The 24,073-nt window shown below is 33.1% G+C and overlaps 2 protein-coding genes across 6 annotated transcripts; both read left to right on the top strand.

The window, feature by feature from the left end:
* Positions 1-340: 340 nt before the first annotated feature.
* On the top strand, positions 341-8,457 carry LOC146907248 (transcriptional corepressor LEUNIG_HOMOLOG-like). Of its 2 annotated transcripts, none has more exons than XM_085727502.1 (18): positions 341-545; positions 1,164-1,261; positions 1,376-1,473; positions 1,680-1,789; positions 2,271-2,551; positions 2,665-2,740; positions 2,855-2,963; positions 3,780-3,829; positions 3,918-4,184; positions 4,706-4,777; positions 4,874-5,095; positions 5,403-5,544; positions 5,624-5,730; positions 6,307-6,456; positions 6,593-6,748; positions 6,831-6,947; positions 7,336-7,533; positions 8,041-8,457. In XM_085727502.1, exons 2-18 carry the CDS (start codon positions 1,212-1,214, stop codon positions 8,182-8,184), a joined length of 2,349 nt encoding a protein of 782 aa, XP_085583628.1. In that variant the 5' UTR covers positions 341-545; positions 1,164-1,211; the 3' UTR covers positions 8,185-8,457. The 2 variants fall into 2 exon arrangements, with proteins under 2 accessions (XP_085583628.1, XP_085583627.1); XM_085727501.1 differs by having other exon boundaries at positions 2,265-2,551.
* Positions 8,458-10,618: 2,161 nt separating this feature from the next.
* LOC146907247 (transcriptional corepressor LEUNIG_HOMOLOG-like) lies at positions 10,619-23,910 on the top strand. 4 transcript variants are annotated; one of them, XM_085727497.1, is made up of 21 exons: positions 10,619-10,750; positions 11,921-11,949; positions 12,033-12,212; positions 15,411-15,773; positions 16,637-16,725; positions 16,866-16,963; positions 17,175-17,284; positions 17,672-17,958; positions 18,065-18,140; positions 18,255-18,363; positions 18,915-18,964; positions 19,052-19,318; positions 19,818-19,889; positions 20,390-20,611; positions 20,913-21,054; positions 21,134-21,240; positions 21,815-21,964; positions 22,102-22,257; positions 22,339-22,455; positions 22,710-22,907; positions 23,498-23,910. In XM_085727497.1, the coding sequence occupies exons 5-21, from the start codon at positions 16,676-16,678 to the stop codon at positions 23,639-23,641; spliced, it is 2,355 nt and encodes a 784-aa protein (XP_085583623.1). In that variant the 5' UTR covers positions 10,619-10,750; positions 11,921-11,949; positions 12,033-12,212; positions 15,411-15,773; positions 16,637-16,675; the 3' UTR covers positions 23,642-23,910. The 4 variants fall into 4 exon arrangements, with proteins under 4 accessions (XP_085583623.1, XP_085583622.1, XP_085583625.1 ...); XM_085727496.1 differs by lacking the exon at positions 15,411-15,773; XM_085727499.1 differs by lacking the exons at positions 15,411-15,773; positions 19,818-19,889.
* The last annotated feature ends 163 nt before the right edge of the window (positions 23,911-24,073 follow it).

The following is a 24,073-nucleotide window of genomic DNA, read 5'->3' as shown; positions in this document are numbered from 1 at the left end:
ATTTATTGTAATATGTGACGCCCGTGGTGATATTCATACTCATCGATACATTTTTAAAATGAATCGTGTAACTGCAGAGATTAATCCATCGAATTCGTCCATATACAACCTAACATTTGCAAAATATTATTGCAATTTATGACATATCGTCTTTTTTACAATTTATTGTAATATGCGTCGGCGGTGGTATTCATACTCAACGATACATTTTCAAAATGAATCGTGTGTAACTGCAGAGATTAATCCGTCGAGTCCGTCGAGATACAACCTAACATTTGGCAACAGTTACATGTGACCATCATCTGTCTCTTTAAATATCCTTGTCTTCCATATGGTTTTTCTCTTTCTCTCTCTCTATTCACTTTTTGTGTGATGAAACTTATAATGCGACTTCTTGCAGCACTTCACTGACAACACTCAACTCACCAAGTTCCATAATTCCATCCACTTTTTCCCGAGAAAATTCCCAGATTTTCTCGCTGTTCTCTCTTTCACACACACATTCTGACAACTTTCATCATCTGCACTCAAATTCATACATAAAGGTTCCATTTTTATTTCTTCTCTTGAAATTGGGTCCTACCCTCATAGTTAATTTTGCTTAATTTTGTGTTTTCATGGTTTTAGTTGTGTTTTTGTATCACGGGGTTGTGATTTAAGGTTTGATCCAAGGAGCTTCTTGTATGTTTTTCTTTTTTCTTGTACAATTGTGAAAGATGGTGTTGATTTTTTTTTTAATTGTTAAAGTTGATGTTATTGTTTGTGTAATTGTGATAGTTCATGTTAATTTTTGTGTAAAATTGAAAGTTGATGATAATTTTTGTGAAAGTTGATGATGGTTTTTGTGTAATTGGTGATTTTTTTTTTTGAAGGAATGTAATTGGTGAAATTTGATGTTAGTTTTTGTGAAAGTTGACGATAATTTTTGTATAATTGTGAAAGTTAATGTTAATTTTTGTGTAATTATGAAAGGATGGTTAGAATTTAAGGGAATCAGAAGTGAAAGAAACAGAATTTGGGATTTAGTCTATGAAAATGAGAAAGAAAATTGTTTGGAGTTTAATTATTTTTATTATGGTTGATTTTCTTGTTTAATGGCATCTACAATTATGATTGATTTTCATGTTTAAAGGCTTCTAAAACTAAATTTTATTTCTTTGCAGAGAATACCATATCATACCACAAGTTTCTTTGAAGTTGGGTTTGTCAGTATGAAGCCAACTTTGGGTCAAGCTCAAAGTAATTGGGAAGCTGACAAAATGTATGTTGCTCATGAATTTGTTTTTGGTTTCTGTGTTTGATCATGGTTTATTTGATTTTGGTTTTGAGGATCATGTTATGTTGATGTTCATATGTTTGTCTTGTTATGCTTCAGGCTTGATGTTTATATTCATGATTATTTTCTCAAAAGAAGGTTACACAACACTGCGAAAGCTTTTATGGCAGAAGGAAAGGTTTCAACTGATCCAGTAGGTAAGAAACTAACAACTGAGATTTTTTATCATTCTTTATGTTGTGTTAATTTGTCGTAAAGAATTAGGTTAAATTGGTTGTTTATCAATAGTCCAGTTCATTGTTTTAGGATGCTTTTTTTTTTTTTTTTTTGTTAAAGCTGAAAGTGGCGACACAATTGAGTATATAGTGAGTTGTTTTTTTGTTTTTGTTTTTGTGTTTGATAGCAATTGATGCACCTGGAGGATTTCTGTTTGAGTGGTGGTCCGTCTTTTGGGATATATTCATCTCGAGAACAAATGAGAAGCATTCTGAGGCTGCTGCATCTTACATTGAGGTGATCTTATCATGTAACATCTGTATTTTTTTCGCTAGAGTATGTTTTGAGGGGAGGACTTATTTTTCTTTTCTAGCTTAAGGAAGCTATAAAATGTTTTTAAAAACAAATTAAGTGTGATTGAAATGTTATATGATCATCTATCATATTATTCTTTAAAACTTTTCAAAATCTTACATATATAGATACGTAGTCCTCCAAAACCCTCCATCCATATATATAGTGTTAGTTATTTTAAATATTGGAAGGCGAGCCTTGCCGCAACGCTAAGGTTTCTGCCTAGTGAGTGGAGGTTATGATTTCAAATATTCAAAACAGCCTCTCTGCTTGTTGAGGGGTAAGGCTATGTACATCTAACCTCTCCATACTCCACTTGGTGGGAACCTCGTGCGCTGGGCCACTTTTAGTTCTTTTGAATGTTGGTTGGTAGCAAACTGGATCTTATATAATATTATATGAATTTGTATGTTGGTAGACACAGCAAACAAAGGCGAGAGAACAGCTTCAAATGCAGCAATTGCAACTGATGCAACAGCGCAATGCGCAACTGCAGCGAAGAGATCCTAATCATCCTGGACTGGGTGGTTCTTTGAACCCCATGAACTCTGAAGGTATGTTGGGGCAGCCACCAGCAAGTGCATTGGCCATGAAAATGTATGAAGAACGAATGAAACACCCTCATTCAATGGATTCAGATGTATCTCCAAATCTTATTGATGCAAATAGAATGGCTCTTCTCAAATCAGCAACAAGTCATCAAGGGTAACTAAATTTTCTTTTCTGTATAGATTATAGTTACAGTTGGTGAAAAAGTATCACAATTAACTTGATATACGAATTGAACTGCTAATAATTTGAGTTATTTTATGTCTCAGTCAGTTGGTTCATGGTAATTCTGGGAATATGTCTGCGGTATTGCAGCAAATGCAGGCACGGTCTGCTTTGAACAACGTAACTACTTTAACCATATGCTTAATTAGATATTGCATGTGTTTTATTTTTATGTTGAATTCTATCAATTTTATCCATTACTATGATAAGAAAGTTGATAAATTAATTTTACAGGACATCAAAGGAGAAGTTAACATTGGTGCCAGTCCAAAGAATTTTCCCATGGATTCATCAGTTTATCGGCAATCAATTTTACAATCGAAATCTGGGTTAGGCAGTGCAGGTATTATTACTCTACCCCCCTTCATGTTATTACTTCAAATTTCCACTTTTTATGGTCTAGGGATAGCATTTATGGTTACATCTTTGTGTGTGAGTGTGGTGGTTTAGAGGGACTGAGTGTTATTTAATGCAGCCTTCTATGTTTTATGTGGTGAAAATAAAAGACATTTTTTCTGTTGATTTTCTTGATAATCCAATTTGGTAAGTGTAAAATTATACTCCATCCGTCCCATAATAATTGTCACATTTTCAATGTGTGTGTGTGTGTGTGTATATATATATATATATATTTTTCCTGAAATGAATATCGCTTTCAATTTTCATTGCAATATTAATTTGTTTTTTTTTCCCAATTTTACTTCCATATAATACTATGCGCGTCACACCTAAGTCAATATCTCCCACTTTGCATTTCTGATAATGGTGAATACACCACCAATATTTTTTTTTTCTTGAACAAGAATACACCACCAAAACTTGATAAGGGTTAATTGGTAAAATTACTATTTTCTTTATTTTATTTATAGTGCTTTCTTAATCTGTGTGAAATAAATAAGCAAATATTACAATTATTGTGGGAAGCAGGGAGTAATTTCCAATACCATCTTCTTCAGCAATGAAGTAAACTCTTATAGTACGATTTTTGTAACCTTGTAACCAATGCTACTTCTATGGCATTTGTAATGTTGGTTTCATTGAAGTTCAATGTTAATTTTTTGCAGCGATATTCCTCGTGGTTTTTATGTTTAGTGTATAGTTTCAGACTTTCAGTTATGGTGAATCCATTTTTCTTATTGTTTATTTAATTATCTTTCAGGACTAAATCAAGGAGTTACAAGTCTTCCATTGAAGGGGTGGCCTCTAACTGTGAGTTGAAATGTTATCCTCATCGTTGTTTCTCTAAAGTTTGTTAAACTTTTTTGCTAGAGAAATATGACCTATCCCTTTTTAACAGGGAATTGATCAACTAAGACCTGGTTTGGGTGTACAAGTTCCGAAGCCTAATTTAACAACGCAGAACCAATATCTTTTGGCATCACAACAACAACAGGTCTTGGCACAGGCTCAGGCACAACAAAACAGCCTTGGAAATTCTAATTATGGTGATATGGATCCACGCAGACTTTCTGGTCTTCCTCGAGGTAGCTTAAATGCAAAGGATGGTCAATCTAACAGGAATGATGGATCTATTTCCTCCCAAATGCAATCAGGTTCACCTAAGGTTAGACTGCCTCTTCAAATATTAAAAGGATATCAATTGTCAAAATAAATGCTTGGTTAACATTCATAATATCTTTAAATTTAATGCACATATTTTGCATATATAAAGAAAATATGTCTAACAATATGCGGGAAATTCAATTGACATAGTCAGTTATGTGGCTGCTGTTTTCTCTGTCACACACACACGCGTAAGTACACAAGAAACTTTTGTGTCACCAAGGGGTCCCAATATGCTAATATCTTATTTCCTTCATGCTTGCTATTGATTTAGAAAGATGTATCTATGCAGCAGTGCTGTTCTTCTTACTAATCAAATAAAAAAGTAAGAAAAACGTGCTTGAGATGTATATTTATCGGTTTTATCTGTCTGTGATAAGTAAGCGATATAAATCAGTTCTAAGATGGTAAATGTCTACGTTGTTCTTTTCTTTTTTTGTATATTACAAATTGCAACAAATTATGATTTTGGAGGTTAATTCTGAAATATTGAATTTTTAATCTTCAATTGTTGTCATACAGATGAAGATGGCCCAGTCACAACAATCATTGTCTCAGCAGCAAGAGCAATTGCAGCAGCATCAACTGCAGCAGGTTGTGCTAATGTTTCTGATTTTTCCCCCTTCTTTCCCCTTTTCCAATGACCAGTCCAGCCATATAATTAACATATTATATCTACTTTGTTATCAGAGTAACAGAAAAAGAAAGCAAGCTTCTTCTTCTGGAGCTGCCAATAGCACTGGTACTGGAAACACAGCTGGTCCTTCACCCAATTCACCGTCATCAACACACACACCTGGTGATGTATTGAATACAGCAAGCAGCATGCAACATGTTAACAATGTGCAAAAGAGCATGATGATGTATGGTACAGAAGCAACAGGAGGACTTGGATCATCTTCAAATTTACTTGTAAGCCTTATTAATAAATTTAGTTTTCATGTTTGTGTTTATCATACAAATGAAAATGCATATTTGATTTGCTTTAAATTTTATATTAAGCTTTCGTGATTGTTGACTTGTATGTCATACTTTTCATATTTTGTATTTGTAGCTTTCTGATCTATACGTTCAATTCAGTTATAAGTAAAGAACGATCCTCTTTTCATTCATTAATCTTGATGTAAACGTTGGAGTAACTGTTTGCTGCAATGTTGATTTTATAAGTTAAACAAATTATCATGTTTCCGAGTTCTGACACTATCATTTCATAAACCAGGATGATATAGATCGATTTGGAGATGTTGGTGCTTTAGATGATAATGTGGAGTCCTTTCTATCGAATGATGCAGGAGATGGTGGAAATCTCTATGGAACAATAAAACAAAGCCCAGCTGAGGAACAAAAAGAATCTTCAAAAAGTAAGCTTTATGTGTGTGTCTTTCTTCTCTGTTTGCTAAGTATTATGGGAATGTATGATTCAGCGCAATTTTGTTTCAGCTTTCACCTTTGCTGAATTTAGCTGCATAAGAACAAGGAACCAAGTTACTTCTTGTCACTTTTCATCAGATGGAAAGTTGCTTGCCAGTGCTGGAGAAGACAAAAAGGTAATTCACTTGCATATTCAAGGAACACCAGCAGTTTGAATTATAACTTTTGTACTCTTCATCTGAAAATAGCTTTTAAATTATTTTCTACTCTATAATGCCTTTCTCTTAGTTTGAAATTGGTATATTATTGTGATACCAAGCATCACCCTTTGGTAACATTTTCTACTAAACTTTATAGCAGAAGTATTTTCATTTTTTAATCTCATGAGTTATCTCATTCTAGAATTTGCTATTCTGTCATATATTATTAGCCGTTTTTGTATGCTTAAAACAAAGTGAATCAACGACATGTTTTTTTAGAGCAACATTTCAGATGCTACTATTTTTAACTTCTAGAAAAGCACTAAACTAGTTTTTATGAGATTTTTGCTTTTATTTCCCAAAGAACTGACATAAACAAATAGGCCTTATATAAATAATAGGATAATCATGATTGATTTAATTATGCATATAATGATGTTTTATTTTCTGTAATCTTAATTTTAATTATCTAAATAACTACTGAGCAAAATTTCATTCAGTTTATAAATTCTAATTGTTGTATACCTTACTTTTTCTGGGAGCATGTATCAGGTTACCCTGTGGAATATGGACTCTTTACGGACAGAGACCACTCCTGAAGATCACAAATTAGTTATTACAGATGTCCGTTTTAGACCAAATTCATCTCAGTTGGCGACAGCCTCATGTGACAAATCTGTGCGGTTATGGGACGCAGCCAATGTAACATAACAATCTTTTCTCAATTTACCTATTAGTTGTTTGTAACTTGTACATCTGATGTTTAAAGCATGCAACCATCTTTCGCAATTATATGCACAAAATACGATTTACCCTTTTTCTTGTTCTATCCTTGCAGCCAACCTATTGTGTTCAAGAATATAGCGGGCACAGTTCAGCCATTATGTCCCTTGATTTCCACCCGAAGAAGACTGATTTTTTCTGCTTCTGCGATAGTGAAAATGAAATTCGGTACTATAACATTAGTTCATCCTCGTGTACCCGTGTATCTAAGGTTGGTCAAACAAATGCATTCTGTCTTATGTTTTTTCAACAATTTTATGCGTCCCTAATATTCATCACAATTGATGTTTCAGGGAGGTAATGCAAAAGTGAGGTTTCAGCCTGGATCAGGACAGTTGCTTGCTGCAGCTTCTGATAAAGTAGTGTCTATTTTTGATGTTGAAACTGACAGACAAATTTACTCACTCCAGGTATAATCTACCGTTTACTTGTTTATCTATATCTTTTTTTTTAGATGCAACTTGTTTATCTATATCTGTAATATAATATAATCTCCTTTAAACAAAGATCAAAGTATATATTTAATGCTTATGAAGGTAGATATATTTGAAATGCTTTCTTCATATATTGATTGTCACTCATGTTATCAAAGTTTCTTGTTCCATTCTCTCTTTGCCTATTTCAAGTTTTCTTGTCCTAAACCTAGAAGATTCAGTTAGCAGTATGGATAAAAAAAATTAACTCGGAAAATTCTGGGTTGAACAGCATATTGGGTTGCTCTACAAAGCAATTGTGTTCTTTTTCATTTCAAGGATTTCATCTTTGTGGATTTTGTAGTTAAATATTTTGTTTTTGCAGGGTCATCCTGAGCCGGTGAACAATATTTGTTGGGATACTACTGGAGATATGCTGGCATCTATTAGTCCAAATTTGGTGAAGATATGGAATTTGACCTCAGGAGAATGCGTTCAGGAGCTCAACTCTACTGGGAACCAGTTTTATTCTGGTCTTTTTCATCCAAGCTATGCAACTTTATTAGTAGTTGGAGGGATTTCGGTAAGTGTTTTAATTTAATGAAATGTTATTTTTCACTACATAAGTGACATGTTCATGAGGTTTATTTTGCGACAACATTTTTGTTGAATATTTCAAAACTATACATTTGGACTACATGCATCACACTCCTTAACTCCTATACTCCTTTATCTTTGCTTTTACCTTTGCTTCATTTAACATGAATCCAAAGGTATTATGAATTTTTTGCATCTGAAATCATCAAAAGGAAAAAACAAATATGTAATAAATGTAGCACCGACACTTCACATTGATGGCATGTATGATGTTTGACACAACACTGATGCATGCAGTTTCATTCGATCACTTACATTTTTTTCAAATTATTACTGGTATCTACGTGTCAGTGTAGATGTCGTGTCTGGTGGTAGTGTATATGTGCTTGATTCATAGTATGTAACTATGTTAGGTATTACCTCTTTTCATAATGTATTCATTGGTTTCTAATATACTGCTTTTTTTGTTGTTGCTTTTTCTGTTGGTGTGCAGTCCTTGGAGCTGTGGAACATGGCTGAGAACAAAAGCATGACAATCCCTGCACATGAGAATGTGATTTCTGCTTTGGCTGAGTGTGCTGCTACTGGAATGGTTGCCTCTGCTAGTCGTGACAACTCTGTAAAGTTGTGGAAATAATTCTCACATTTTATGATCCAATATCTCATATATTCTTTTTTCATTCACTCTTTATTCTGAAAGAATTCAGAGATTTTTATTTAAAGCAAAAAGTATTCAGAGACCTTTACAAATAGTATGAAATAAGGTATACTAATAGAACATATAACAATTTTTGTATTGTTGTACTAGCAGGATACCCGTGCATGAGCACGATATTTATAATCTACAATCTACAAACTATGTTATTCTACAATCTACATTCTGCAATACAATATTTATTTTTATGGATTATTACACAATTTTTCCATTTTTTTTGCATTGGTCCTTGTAAGTTGTTTTTATTTCGTAATCGATCCTTTAAGTACCCAGAATATGTACACCGTGATTATTATTTTCTTTTTTATAATCCGGTTCAACTCCGTTAAAAAATCGACATGGCTGTTAAACACATATATGTCCTCAATAGAACCCACCTTTAGGGTAGATTAATTGCTTATTGTGTGAGATAATTGATTAGTTAGTGTGATTATATACTCCCTCCGGTCACTAATATAAGCAAAATTTAACTTTTTAAATACATTGAATAATTGATGTATCTAGTCTTTATTATAGGTTAGATACATTAATTATTCAATGTATCTAAAAAGTTAACTTTTGCTTATATTAGTGATCGGAGGGAGTATATTTTAGAATCCCTCTATGGTAATGCATGTATGTGTTCATGTTCAATCTTGCTTTACTGATTAAATCTTGATGATGATGTCATTCTAAAACTGAAAAGAAAGACTAAAGGTATATTTTGAAAAAGGTTGAAAATCTGATGTTTCTGTAATTTTGGCTGTGTGCTGTCAATCTGACTTAGCCAACATTTTCTGGCTTAGCGAGGACTCGCTTAGCCAGCTTTTTGTGGCTTAGCGAGGGTGCTGAGGTGACAACTCCAAATCAGCAAATTAATATTCAAGTTTTATTTCTTGTATCTATATTTTAAGTCCCAAATGATTTTTTTTAAGGGTTATTCTTCCTCTTCACCAGAAAAGAAACACAAGAAATCTCTAATTGAAGAACCAATCGAAAATTATATTTTGTAAAAAAAAAAAAACCATTAAAATTAAACCCGTTAAATCAGAATTATTTAGAGTTCTTCCAACTCATTCAAAATTGAATTAAGGGAACCACATTGTTTGCCTCGCATTATTCCATAAGAACATTCCACCTTTCTCCACTCACAACCCCATTTCTCAAACATTTCGAAATTACACATTTCTTTTGCTCTAGATCCCCATTATCTTAAAAATAAAATAAAATGAACCACTTCAAAAGAATTCAGTTCTTTAGATCACCATAGTTGCTCACCAAACTTTAGATCACCATAGTTGCTCACCAAATGTTCATTTTTAGGTTCAACATAAGAAACTTTAAGGCTCTATTTTGGAGTTTTGAGGGAGGGGAGGATTTGGAAGAAAAAAAAAGATGGAAAAAGTGGAAAGAGTGGAAAGCTACGAAAGTGGAGAGGTTTGGGGGGTTTAATTTTCTTCGTAATACAAGATCCCTCTAATTTTAAGGAACTATAAAATTGTATTGGATGAGGAGTTTGGAGAGGTTTGAGTAAGTTTTTCAATTCTAATTTATGTTGTTATAATACTTTTAAAGTTAAAAATACATTAATTATAAGTATTAATTTATCATTTTCAACATAAACCACTTTCTCAAAAAATTTGATTTTTTTTCTTTCTATTTTTTCCCTTCAATTTAACCCCTTCAAAACCCTCCCCTCCAAACTCCCAAATAGAGCCTAAGAGAGTGAGTTTATAAAAAAAATAAATCATTAGGAAGAATTCGAGTTTGAAACATCTAAACTAACAATTATTATTCAAATTTTATTTATCTTTCCATCAAACTGTAAAATTATTATACATTTTTTCCCTAAACAAATTAAATGAGGAAGGGGGGTCATTAAAGTTTGACTCCAAATTTTGGATTAGTAGAGCTTATTCCTCCATGAACAGAGCACATAAAAAAAACTTTAAAAATTTTGACCATCTTGACATGATTTGTTTGGATGTAAAACTAATTTTTTCTATATCAGCTTGAAAATTAATTTTTTTTATTAAGAAATGTTAACGAGTGCCCCCAGGACACTCTTTAACACCTTTAAAAGGTAACTTTTTTTGAAATTTTTTGTAATCAATGCATTGGAAATTGAAATATTTGACTTTTTTTTATGTAATAATTTCTTCTTTTTGAATGCTTAAAGAGTGCCCCGGACACTCGTTAACAAGACCATTTTTTATTACTACTAATTTTTTAAATTTTTGTTGACAAGAACTATATATTTTTTAAATTGTTCATTTAGTTAATTAATTATTCTTGTCAAAAAAGTTAATTAATTATTTTTAGTTCCAATGCTAATAGTTAAATCAAATGTATTAAACATTGAATAACGTTCTTCGTGTACAATTCTTTAGATTCCATTCCAAATTATCTCTCTCTGCATTTAGAAAATGGAGAACACAACATTGAATCACCTTGATCACGATGAACATGAAGAAGAAATCCCAGATTCCTTTTGTTGTTGCGTTTGTCTGTAAGTTTCTCTCACCATCTTTCAATTCTATGCGTTTCTTTTTTTGGAACGAGAAACACCCTTTGATATTCGTTTTTATCAAGGTTCAATTTTGTTCTCCAATTCTTATTTACAATTCAAAAGGGTCATCGAATATACCTTTATTTTTTAAAATGATGGATTATTATTTTTCATTGGCTTAGTTAATTTGATTGGAAAAATTTGATTTTGTTATTTTTTTTTTTTTTTTTGGATCTGAAGTTGATATGCGTGCATGTAAATTTAAATGTTTATATCTTAAATTTCAATTGAATATCCAATTCACTGAAGATAATGCAAATGTAATTAGAATTTACAAGAGGAAGAACTCATCATTGGTTGGTTTTTATCAATTAGAGTTATGTACAATTCATTAATTGTTTATCCATTTTATTTGCATTTCAAACCCCGGAACCAAATGTAATGTGACTCTTTCTTGCTGTTTGATGTTTGTTTTTGGTGCTAACCCTCGCGTTCCTAGGGGAAAGGGGCTTTGGTAATTCATAGTTCGTATGGGAGGTAAATAAAGTCTGGGCTAGAAACCCACATGGGTTGGCCTCGTTGTGTAAGCTTCTATGAACCATATACACTCCTCGGATTAGGTATGTTCAGATGTCAGACACGCGTTGGTGTCGAACACCGACACCGACATGACACCTATGATTACACTGAATTATGTCATTTTCTCAAATTATTAATGGTGTCGGCGTGTCGGTGTCCGTGTCGTGTCTAGTATCTATATCCGTGTCCGTGCTTCATAGGTAAGCTTGAGACCTTGGAGTGTGCTCCTCTCAAGGTCTCAAGTCCGAATCCTCCAGGTGCCAATTTATGCGTATTAGTCCATATAGAGCTTGGTGGGATTGGTCTCCAGATTAGTTGGTCCTTTGACCGGATACTGATTTTTTTAGTTTGGCCAAGAATTGTTCCACCCAGAATCGAATTCGGGCTCTCCCGAATGATTTGTCTTTTGGTAGTCTTACTGGTTGATATGGATTGCCTGTTAATGAATATATAATTTTTTATTCTAAAGTTAGAAGGATGATGTTGGTTATGGACATGTTGGTCAATGTGTCATTTTAAGGTAGTTATTGTGCTACCTCGTTTCTTTATTAAATTATACTTACTGATTTTAACACTACTTTCATCATGCAGGGATCTATTATACAAGCCCATTGTACTATGTAAGACAACGTTATTTTCTTAAAATACATTGAACGTGTTAGTAGTGTGATGGTTTTCAGTATGTTTTCCTCCATTTTTGCAGCTTGTGGTCACATGTGCTGTTTCTGGTGTGTACATAAATCAATGAGTGGGGTGCGCGAATCTTAGTGTCCTACTTGTAGGCATCAATACTATCACTTCCCAACAGTCTGCCAAATGCTTAATTTTTTGCTTCTTAAGCTCTATCCTGTTGCTTACAATAGAAGGACGAATCAAACTCTTGGTATGTCTATTTCTCTTACTGTATGCATAAGCTCACTTGAATATACATGTGTGATTTCTGCAGTTTACCACAAATATGTATACTCACTAGTTGCTAGTAATTTCTCTCGAAGAAATAAGTGATATAATTATAATATTATCAGAATAACTTGTATTAATGAGGAAATAAAAAGCTTACTCTTATGTAACAAAATATGCAATACTACGATATCATCATACTAGTATATCTATAGTTAGTATATGAACAAATTACTAGAAAATTGGCTACTGTACGGTGTAAAGGAAGATATAAATATATATATATATATATATATATATATATATATATATATATATATATATATATATATATATATATATAGGGGGCATATCACATGAGAATGACTTTTATATGTGAGAATGATGAGAATAAATTGCAACCATTAGATTAAAACCAAGGGCTGAGATTAAAACATTTAATAAGGTATCTCATGTACCTGATCTTTTCCATTTCAATTAACTTTTTCGTCTCAATTTTTTGTTTCATCTCCTTCCCATGGATTCTACGGTTCCATTTCTACAGCTTCTTCACCTTAATCATGCTTTTATTTTAAATTCAATTTCTCCTCCATTAGAATAACCATATATTACCATGAAGAGTCATGCCAAATTATAAATTAATTTAAAAATATTCAAAGAGATCTGGAGAAGACAAATGGTAAAGATTGTATCTTTAAATAAGATCTGAAAATTTCTTGTCCATTAACAACAACACGTTCACCCCTTAAAATTGATTTTGGGGATTAACAACAACATTTACATGACGGTCGGATTCTGACGAAGGTGAGTTTCGCACCAGGGAGGGTTGTGGTCGCCGGAGCCGGAGAGTGTTAGGGTCGCCGGAGCCGGGGAGGGTTGGGGTCGCCGGAAAAGATCGTTAATGGTGAGGGAAAGAAAACACACGAGCTTTTGAAGGAAGAAGAAGAAAGGTTAAGGAAATTAAAATACAGCAGCATTGTTTTTAAGTTTTTATCTTGAAATTGTTAAAAATTGGCTGAAGAAGATGAACAACTTAATTGTAGTGAAGCCTGGTAGCAATGTCAATTTTAGTTACACCATGATTCATTGCATCTAAGTAGCAGACAAAGGGTAGGTGGTGGTGGTGGGTATCTGAGTATGGTAGACGAAAAGTTGAAGGTGAGAAGTAAAATGGATCGGTTTTGAAAGATGAGACTGGGAAGATCACCATAACTCATTAAGTGACTATTTTAACATCAACCGTAGGATTTTAATCTAAGGGTTAAGGGTTGATAAACGTTCCTATCATTCTCATATATAAAAAGCATTCTCACTATATATATATATATATATATATATATATAAGATGCAAACTGTCAAGTAATTAAGTACCAATGATTCATTGAGCAAGCAAGAGATGTCCTAAAGGGAAAAGAGACTCTAAGGTAAGCCTTCATATGTGTAGCAAAATGTTAGCTCATTCAAGTGCATAACTAGGCCACACTCAAAGTATCTAATAGAGATGTTTTTGAAAGTCTATCCAAGTGTCCTCTACATACTTGATACATGTAGTCATACATTATGTTGGAAATTCTGCCTTCATTGCGGTCCACCCCTAGCCACCTAATTGTCGCATTTGGGTTGCGTTCATTGTGTTGGGTGTGATGGGGTGTATTTAGTCTCACATTGCCTAGAGACATGGCATGGCTTGTGTGGTGTTTATAAAAGCTTGGGCAACCTGCACCTTACAAGCCAATTTTATAAGGTTGAGTTAGGCTTGTGTGGTGTTACTAAATATATCTTTTATTTATATTAACACTAAATACATTTTATATTTCCAAACAAAATACATTTTATATTTAATTATCTTTTTTTGTACAACAATTAATTATGTTTTACTATTCAGGTCCTTAACAAATAGTAATAAATTTAGTTAATGACACATTTTTCTTTGTATTTGTACCCTCGACGGTAAAATAACACCCACTCTGCTCCACGCTTCCGCTTTACGCCAAATTTTGTGTTGGCCATATTGTGCTGCTATCCGAGATTGTGGACAACAATGTTTATAAATTGGAATTGAGGGGGGACATTCTGTCGAAAATTTGAACCTTGATTCATTTGAGAGCCTAATCCCTTCCCTTTTTCTTCATGACTCATCATAGCCAATTTTTAAATTTATTTTATGTTTCGTTGCATAAAATCAATTAATTCGAGTAAGTATATTTTTCATTTATATTAAAACTAAATATATTTTTTATTTATATTAACTATAAAAATCAATTATTTATCTTTTACTTTTCATTTATACTAATACTAAATATTTTTTCATGCTTTCTCAAATTCTTAATTAATAAAACGTTTAATATTTAATTAATAATATATTTATTAGTTTCGAAATCTGCGTTGTTAAAATAGTATTCGTTGTCCCCGTGAGCTTAGCTCAGTTGGTAAGGACAATGCATAATATATGCAAGGTCTGGGATTCAAACCCCAGGCACCACAAAAAAAATATAGTATTCGTTATGCGCCGTTCAAATGTTGGGATTGGCCGCGCCGCTATTCAACATTGATAACTATGGCTTTTGGTTGGTAATTGATAACTTTATAAATGAATTGAAGGTGGACATTCCGTCGGAAATTTGAACCCTGATTAATGTGAGAGCCTAATCTCTTCCTTATTTCTTCATGACTCATCATAGCTAATTTTTTAATTTATTATTGATATTTTATTGCATAAAATCAATTCATTTGAATAGGTACATTTTTCATTTATATTAATACTAAATATTAATCCATTTTTTGGTCAAGAATATTTTTCTATTTATGCTAATATTATAAATCAATTGATTATCTTTTACTTTTCATTTATACTAATACTAAATATATATATTTTTTCAAATTTATTTTTCATGCTTTCTCAAATCATTAATTAATAATAGATTTAATATTTAATTAATAATATATTTTTTATGATTGTTGTTTGCGTCACTAAAACAACGTCCGCTCCTTTCCGTAATTCTGTTCCGCGCCAATTTTCGGATTGCCCGCGCTGTTATATGATATTAATAACCATATTTATAAATAGAAATAGACGGAGCAGCTTTCCGTCGTAATTTGTGCCTTGATTTATTGTAATTAAACAATGCCGGTGGTATTCATACTCAACGATATATTTTTTGAAATGAACGTGTAACTGCAGAGATGCCGGCGATACTCATACTCAACGATATATTTTTTAAAATGAATCGCGTAAGTGCAGAGATTAATCCATCGATTTGGTCAAGGTACAACCTAACATTTGCAACAGTTACATGTGATAACCTGTCTTTTTAAATATCCTTGTCTTCCATATGGTTTTTCTCTTTCTCTCTCTATTCACTTTTTGTGTGATGAAACTTATAATGCGACTTATTGCTGCACTTCACTGACAACGCTAAACTCACCAAGTTCCATAATTCCATCCACTTTTTCCCGAGAAAATTCCCAGATTTTCTCGCTGTTCTCTCACTCACCCACACATTCTGACAACTTTCACCATCTGCACTCAAATTCATAAATAAAGGTTCCATTTTTATTTCTTCTCTTGAAATTGGGTCCTACCCTCATAGTTGATTTTGCTTAATTTTGTGTTTTCATGGTTTTAGCTGTGTTTTTGTATCATGGGATGGTGATTTAAGGTTTGATCCCAGGAGCTGCTTGCATGGTTTTTTTTTTTCCTTGTATAATTGTGAATGATGGTGTTGATTTTTTTATTTAATTGTGAAAGTTGATGTTATTGTTTGTGTAATTGTGATAGTTGATATTAATTTGTATGTAAAATTGAAAGTTGATGATAATTTTTGTGAAAGTTGATGATGATTTTTGTGTAATTGAAATTTGATGTTAGTTTCTGTGAAAACTGACGATAATTTTTGTGTATCTGCGAAAATTGATGTTAATTTTTGTGTAATTGTGAAATGATTGTTAGAATTCAAGGGAATCTGAAGTGAAAGAAAATTTTGGTTTTGAGTTGCCAGAATTTAGTCCTTATGAAAATGTTAAATTGAAAAATGAGAAAGAAAATTGTATGTATGTGAATCAGAAAGATGATTTTAATATTGTGTAATTGTCAAAGTTGATGATAATTTTTGTGCAACTGTGAAGTTTGTGTTAACTTTTGTGCAACTGTGAAATGATTATTAGAATTGAAGGGTTTCAGAAGTGAAAGAAACAAAATTTGGGATTTAATTTGTTAAAATTTAGTCTTTATGAAAATGTTTGATTGAAAATGAGAAAGAAAATTGTATGAAGTTTGATTTCTGTTTGAGTTTAATTACTGATGTTGGTTTTTTGTGTGATCGTGAAAATTGTATGGAGTTTAATTACTTTTATTATGGTTGATTTTCATGTTTAAAGGCTTCTAAGATATATTTTCTTTATTTTCAGGGAATATAGCACAGGTTTCTTTGAAGTTGGTTTGTCACTATGAAGCCAACTTTGGGTCAAGCTCAAACTAACTGGGAAGCTGATAAAGTGTATGTTACTTGCTAAATGCTTTGGAATTTTTCTTGCGCTTGAATTTGTTTTCTTGTTTGTATTTGACCTTGATTATATGATTTTGGTTTTGAGGATCATGTTATGTTGATGTTCATATGTTTGTCCTGTTATGTTTCAGGCTTGATGTTTGCATTCATGATTATTTTCTCAAAAGAAAGTTGCACAACGCTGCGAAAGTTTTTATGGTAGAAGGAAAAGTTTCAACTGATCCAGTAGGTAAGAAACTAACAACAAAGATTTTTGATCATTCTTTATGTTGTGTTAATGTGTCGTAAAGAATTAGGTTAAAATGGTTGTTTATCATTAGTTTATCGCTAGTCCAGTTCATTGTTTTAGGATGGTTTTTTTTTTTTTGTTAAGGCTGAAAGTGGTGACACAATTGAGTATGTAGTGAGTTGTTTTTTTGTTTTGTTTTTGTGTTTGATAGCAATTGATGCACCTGGAGGATTTCTCTTTGAGTGGTGGTCCGTCTTTTGGGATATATTCATCTCGAGAACAAATGAGATGCATTCTCAGGCTGCTGCATCTTACATCGAGGTGATCTTATCATGTAACATCTGTATTTTTTCCCTAGAGTATGTTTGGAGTGGAGGACTTATTTTTCTTTTCTAACTTAAGGAAGCTATAAAATGTTTTTAAAATTAAACTAAGTGTGATTGAAATGTTATATGATCATCTATCGTATTATTCTTTAAAACTTTTCAAAATCTCACATATATATACGTAGTCCTCCAAAACCCTCCATCCATAGCCTTAGTTATTTTAAATATTGGAAGGCGAGCCTTGTTGCAACGCTAAGGTTTCTGCCTAGTGAGTGGAGGTTATGGTTTCAAATCTATGAAACAGTATCTCCGTCTGTTAGGGGTAAGGCTACATACGGCTAGTAGTTAACCGGATCTTATGTATGGACTTGCATGTCAGTAGACCCAGAAGACGAAGGCCAGAGAACAGCTTCAAATGCAGCAATTGCAACTGATGCAACAGCGCAATGCACAATTACAACGAAGAGATCCTAATCATCCTGGACTGGGTGGTTCTTTGAACCCCATGAACTCTGAAGGTATGTTGGGGCAGCCACCAGCAAGTGCATTGGCCATGAAAATGTATGAAGAACGAATGAAACACCCTCATTCAATGGATTCAGATGTATCTCCAAATCTTATTGATGCAAATAGAATGGCTCTTCTCAAATCAGCAACAAGTCATCAAGGGTAACTAAATTTTCTTTTCTGTATAGATACAGTTGGCGAAAAAGTATCACAATTAACTTGATCTATGAATTGAACTGCTAATAATTTGAGTTATTTTCTGTCTCAGTCAGTTGGTCCATGGTAATTCAGGGAATATGTCTGCGGTATTGCAGCAAATGCAGGCACGGTCTGCTTTGAACAACGTAACTACTTAAACCATATGCTTAATTAGATATTGCATGTGTTTCATTTTTATTTTGAATTCTACCAATTTTATACATTACTATGATAAGAAAGTTGACAAATTAATTTTACAGGACATCAAAGGAGAAGTTAACATTGGTGCCAGTCCAAAGAATTTTCCCATGGATTCGTCAGTTTATCGGCAGTCGATTCTACAATCGAAATCTGGGTTAGGCAGTGCAGGTATTATTTACTCTGCCCCCTTCATGTTATTACTTCAAATTTCCACTTTTTATGGTCTAGGGGTAGTGTTTATGGTTCCATCTTTGTGTGTGTGTGTGTGTATGTGTATGTGTGATGGTTTAGAGGGACCAAGTGTTATTTAATGCAGCCTTCTATGTTTTATGTGGTGAAAATAAAAGACATTTTTTCTGTTGATTTTGGTAAGTGTAAAATTATACTCCCTCCGTCCCATAATAATTGTCACATTTTCAATATATATTTTTTCCTGAAATGAATATCGCCTTCAGTTTTCATTGCAATTTTAATTTGTTTTTTCCCAATTGTACTTCCATATTAATACTATGTGCGACCAATATCATCTTCTTTAGCAATGAAGTAAACTCTTTATAGTACGATTTTTGTAACCTTGTAACCGTGGCATTTTTAATGTTGGTTTCATTGAAGTTCGATGTTATTTTTTGCAGCTATATTCCTCATGGTTTTTACGTTTAGTGTATAGTTTCAGTTATGGTGAATCCATTTTTCTTATTGTTTATTTAATTGTCTTTCAGGATTAAATCAAGGAGTTACAAGTCTTCCATTGAAGGGATGGCCTCTAACTGTGAGTTGAAATGTTATCCTCATTGTTGTTTCTCTAAAGTTTGTTAAATTTTTTGCGAGAGAAATATGACCTATCCCTTTTTAACAGGGAATTGATCAACTAAGACCTGGTTTGGGTGTACAAGTTCAGAAGCCTAATTTAACAATGCAAAACCAATATATTTTGGCATCACAACAACAACAGGTCTTGGCACAGGCTCTGGCACAACAAAACAGCCTTGGAAATTCTAATTATGGTGATATGGATCCACGTAGACTTTTTGGTCTTTCTCGAGGTAGCTTAAACGCAAAGGATGGTCAATCTAACAGGAATGATGGATCTATTTCCTCCCAAATGCAATCAGGTTCACCTAAGGTTTGGACTGCCTCTTCAAATATTAAAAGTATATCAATTATCAACAAAAATGTTTGGTTAACATTCATAATATCTTTAAATTTAATGCACATCATTTGCATATATAAAGAAAATGTGTTGAACAATATGCGGGAAATTCACACACACACACACACACAGACACACACACACGTAAGTACACAAGCAACTTTTGTGTCACCAAGGGGTCCCAATATGGTAATTTCTTATTTCCTTCATCCTTGCTATTGATTTAGAAAGATGCGTCTATGTAGTAGTGCTGTTCTTACTAATCAAATAAAAAAGTAAGAAAAACGTGCTTGAGATGTATATTTATTGGTTTTGTCTGTCTGTGATAAGTAAGCCATATAAATCATTTCTAAGATGGTAAATGTTTACGTTGTTCTTTTATTTTTTGTACATTACAAATTGGAACATATTATGATCTTGGAGGTCAATTCTGAAATACTGAATTTTTTAATCTTCAATTGTTGTCATACAGATGAAGATGGCTCAGTCACAACAGTCACTGTCTCAGCAGCAAGAGCAATTGCAGCAGCATCAACTGCAGCAGGTGCTTTTTTCCCCTTCTTTCCCCTTTTCTTTGCATGGAATGAAACCAGATGAACATGTAACCGTTGATAGTCCTACTTTGAATATGATATACTTAAAATGTGCTTATAAGTGGGTTCATCACTCTCCTTACAAGTCAGTTTTGTAGGGTTGTGTTAGTACCAACCCAAATTTTAAGATGTTGGTATCAAAGCCAATCCTAGATCTGTTAAGCGTGGTTATGTTAGTATATTCCTTAGTACATTATATGCTGCTGCTGCTCCTGCTCCTATTAGATTCGTCTGCATCAATTTAATTTTATTATCCTTCTCTCCCTCTCCGAATTTGTTTCACAGCTAATTAACATTTTTTTTAAACAGCAATTATTAGTACTAATGTTATTGTTATGTTTGGAATGGAGATCAAATTATCTTCCTCCTTATGACGCCACTCCTCAACTCTCCCCATCCCAATGACCAATCCAGCCATATAATTAACATATTATATCTGCTTTGTCATCAGAGTAACAGAAAAAGAAAGCAAGCTTCTTCTTCTGGAGCTGCCAATAGCACTGGTACTGGAAACACACTTGGTCCTTCACCTAATTCACCATCATCGACACACACACCTGGTGATGGATTAAATACATCAAGCAGCATGCAACATGTTAACAATGTGCAAAAGAGCATGATGATGTATGGTGCAGAAGCAACTGGAGGACTTGGATCATCTTCTAACTTACTTGTAAGCTTTATTAATAAGTTTAGTTTATCATAGAACTGACAATGCATAGATATTTGATTTGGTTTAAGTTTTATATTAGCTATCATGATTGTTGACTTGTATGTCATACTTTTCATATTTTTGTATCTGTAGCTTTCTGATCTATACGTTCAATTCAGTTATAATTAAAGAACGATCCTCTTTTGCCAATCATTAATCTTGATGTAAACGTTGGAGTAACTGTGTTTGCCGCAATGTTGATTTTATAAGTTAAATAAATTATCATGTTTCTGAGTTCTGACACTATCATTTCATAAACCAGGATGATCTAGATCGATTTGGAGATGTGGGTGCTTTAGATGATAATGTGGAGTCCTTTCTATCAAATGATGCAGGAGATGCTGGCAATCTCTATGGAACAATAAAACAAAGCCCAGCTGAGGAACAAAAAGAATCTTCAAAAAGTAAGCTTTATATGTGTGTCTTTCTTCTCTGTTTGCTAAGTATTATGGGAATGTATGATTCAGCACACTTTTGTTTCAGCTCTCACCTTTGCTGAATTTAGCTGCATAAAAACAAGGAACATAGTTACTTCTTGTCACTTTTCATCAGATGGAAAGTTGCTTGCCAGTGCTGGAGAAGACAAAAAGGTAATTCACTTGCATATTCAAGGAACACCAACAGTTTGAAGTATAACTTTTGTACTCTTCATCTGAAAATAGCTTTTAAATTATTTTCTACTCTATAATGCCTTTCTCTTAGTTTGAAATTGGTATATTATTGTGATACCAAGCATCACCCTTTGGTAACATTTTCTACTAAACTTTATAGCAGAAGTATTTTCATTTTTTAATCTCATGAGTTATATCATTCTAGAATTTGCTATTCTATCATATATTATTAGCCGTTTTTGTATGCCTAAAACAAAGTGAATCAACGACATGTTTTCTTAGAGCAACATTTCAGATGCTACTATTTTTAACTTCGAGAAAAGCACTAAACTAGTTTTTATAAGATTTTTGCTTTTGTTTCCCAAAAACTGACATAAACAAACAGGCCTTATATAAATATTAGGATAATCATGATTGATTTAATTATGCACATAACGATGTTTTATTTGCCGAAATCTTAATTTTAATTATCTAAACTACTGTGAGCAAAATTTCATTCAGTTTATAAATTCTAATTGTTGTATACGTTACTTTTTCTGGGAGCATGTATCAGGTTGTCCTGTGGAATATGGACTCTCTGCGGACAGAGCACACTCCTGAAGAACACAAATTAGTTATTACAGATGTCCGTTTTAGACCAAATTCATCTCAGTTGGCAACAGCCTCATGTGACAAATCTGTGCGGTTATGGGACGCAGCCAATGTAACATACCAGTCTTTTCTCAATTTACCTATTAGTTATTTATAACTTCTACATCTGATGTTTAATTGCATGCAACTATCTTTCGCAATTATATGCACAAAATACGATTTGCTCCTTTTCTTTTTCTTTCTTTGCAGCCAACCTATTGTGTTCAAGAATATAGCGGACACAGTTCAGCCATTATGTCCCTTGATTTCCACCCTAAGAAGACTGATTTTTTCTGCTTCTGCGATAGTGAAAATGAAATTCGGTACTATAACATTACTTCATCCTCGTGTACCCGTGTATCTAAGGTTGGTCAAACAAATGCATTCTGTCATATGTTTTTTAAACAATTTTATGCGTCCCTAATATTCATCACAATGATGTTTCAGGGAGGGAATGCAAAAGTGAGGTTTCAGCCTGGATCAGGACAGTTACTTGCTGCAGCTTCTGAAAAAGTAGTGTCTATTTTTGATGTTGAAACTGACAGACAAATTTACTCACTCCAGGTATAATCTACTGTATACTTGTTTATCTATATCTATAATATAATAATATAATATAAATATATAAAGAAAGATCATAGTATATATATTGATTGTCACTCATGTTATGGAAGTTTCTTGTCCTAGACTTTGGATGGAGTTTGTTCCATTCACTCTTTGCCTATTTCCAGTTTTCTTGCTTTATAAAGCAATTGTGTTCTTTTTCATTTCAAGGTTTTCATTTTTGTCGATTTTGTTGTTAAATATTGTCTTTGTAGGGTCATCCTGAACCGTTGAACAATATTTGCTGGGATACTACTGGAGATATGCTGGCATCTATTAGTCCAAATTTGGTGAAGATATGGAATTTGACCTCAGGAGAATGCGTTCAGGAGCTCAACTCTACTGGGAACCAGTTTTATTCTGGTCTTTTTCATCCAAGCTATGCAACTTTATTAGTAGTCGGAGGGATTTCGGTAAGTTTTGTAATTTAATGAAATGTTATTTTTCACTACATAAAGTTCACGAAAGTGTCACGAACAGTAAAATGACCAATAAGGATCTCTGGCTAACCAACCACACAACCAGTTATTGAATTAATATGATTGGCTATAAACTTGCCATGTCACTCATGACATGTTCATGAGGTTTATTTTGTGACAATATTATTGTTGAATTTATTTCAAAACTATATGTTTGGACTACATGCATCACACTCCTTAACTTCTATACTCCTCTATCTTTGCTTTTACCTTTGCATCATTTAACATGAATCCAAAGGTATTATGAATTTTTTACATCTGAAACCATCAAAAGGAAAAAACAAATATGTAATCAACGTAGCACCTACACTTCACATTGATGGCATGTACGATGTCTGACACAAAACTGATGCATGCAGTTTCATTTGATCACTTACATTTTTTCAAATTATTATTGGTATCTACGTGTCAGTGTAGATGTCGTGGCTAGTGGTAGTGTATATGTGTGTGATTCATAGTGTATTCATTGGTTTCTAATATGCTGTTTTTTTTTTTTTTTTGTTGCTTTTTCTGTTGGTGTGCAGTCCTTAGAGCTGTGGAACATGGCTGAGAACAAAAGCATGACAATTCCTGCACATGAGAATGTGATTTCTGCGTTGGCTGAGTGTGCTGCTACTGGAATGGTTGCCTCTGCCAGTCGTGACAACTCTGTAAAGTTGTGGAAATAATTCTCACATTTTATGATCTAGTATCTCATATTCTTTTTTCATTCACTCTTTATTCTGAAAGAATTCAGAGATTTTTATTCAAAGCAAAAAGTATTCAGAGACCTTTACAAATAGTGAAATAAGGTATACTAATAGAACATGAAACAATTTTTGTATTGTTGTACTAGCAGGATTCCCGTGCATGAGCACGATATTTATAATCTACAATCTACAAACTGAGTTATTCTACAATCTGCAATCTGCAATACAATATTTATTTTTATGGATTATTACACAAGTTTTCCAATTTTTTTGCATGGGTCCTTTTAAGTTGTTGTTATTTCGTAATCGATCCTTTAAGTACCCAAAATATGTACACCGTGATTATTATTTTCTCTTTTATAATCCGGTTCAACTCCGTTAAAAAATCGGCATGGCTGTTAAACACAGATA

Source organism: Medicago sativa, chromosome 7, assembly GCF_051527215.1.
Source record: "Medicago sativa cultivar Bolivia chromosome 7, Bolivia_mono, whole genome shotgun sequence".
Lineage (NCBI taxonomy): Eukaryota > Viridiplantae > Streptophyta > Magnoliopsida > Fabales > Fabaceae > Medicago > Medicago sativa.
This window is presented reverse-complemented; position numbering and strand designations above follow the sequence as displayed.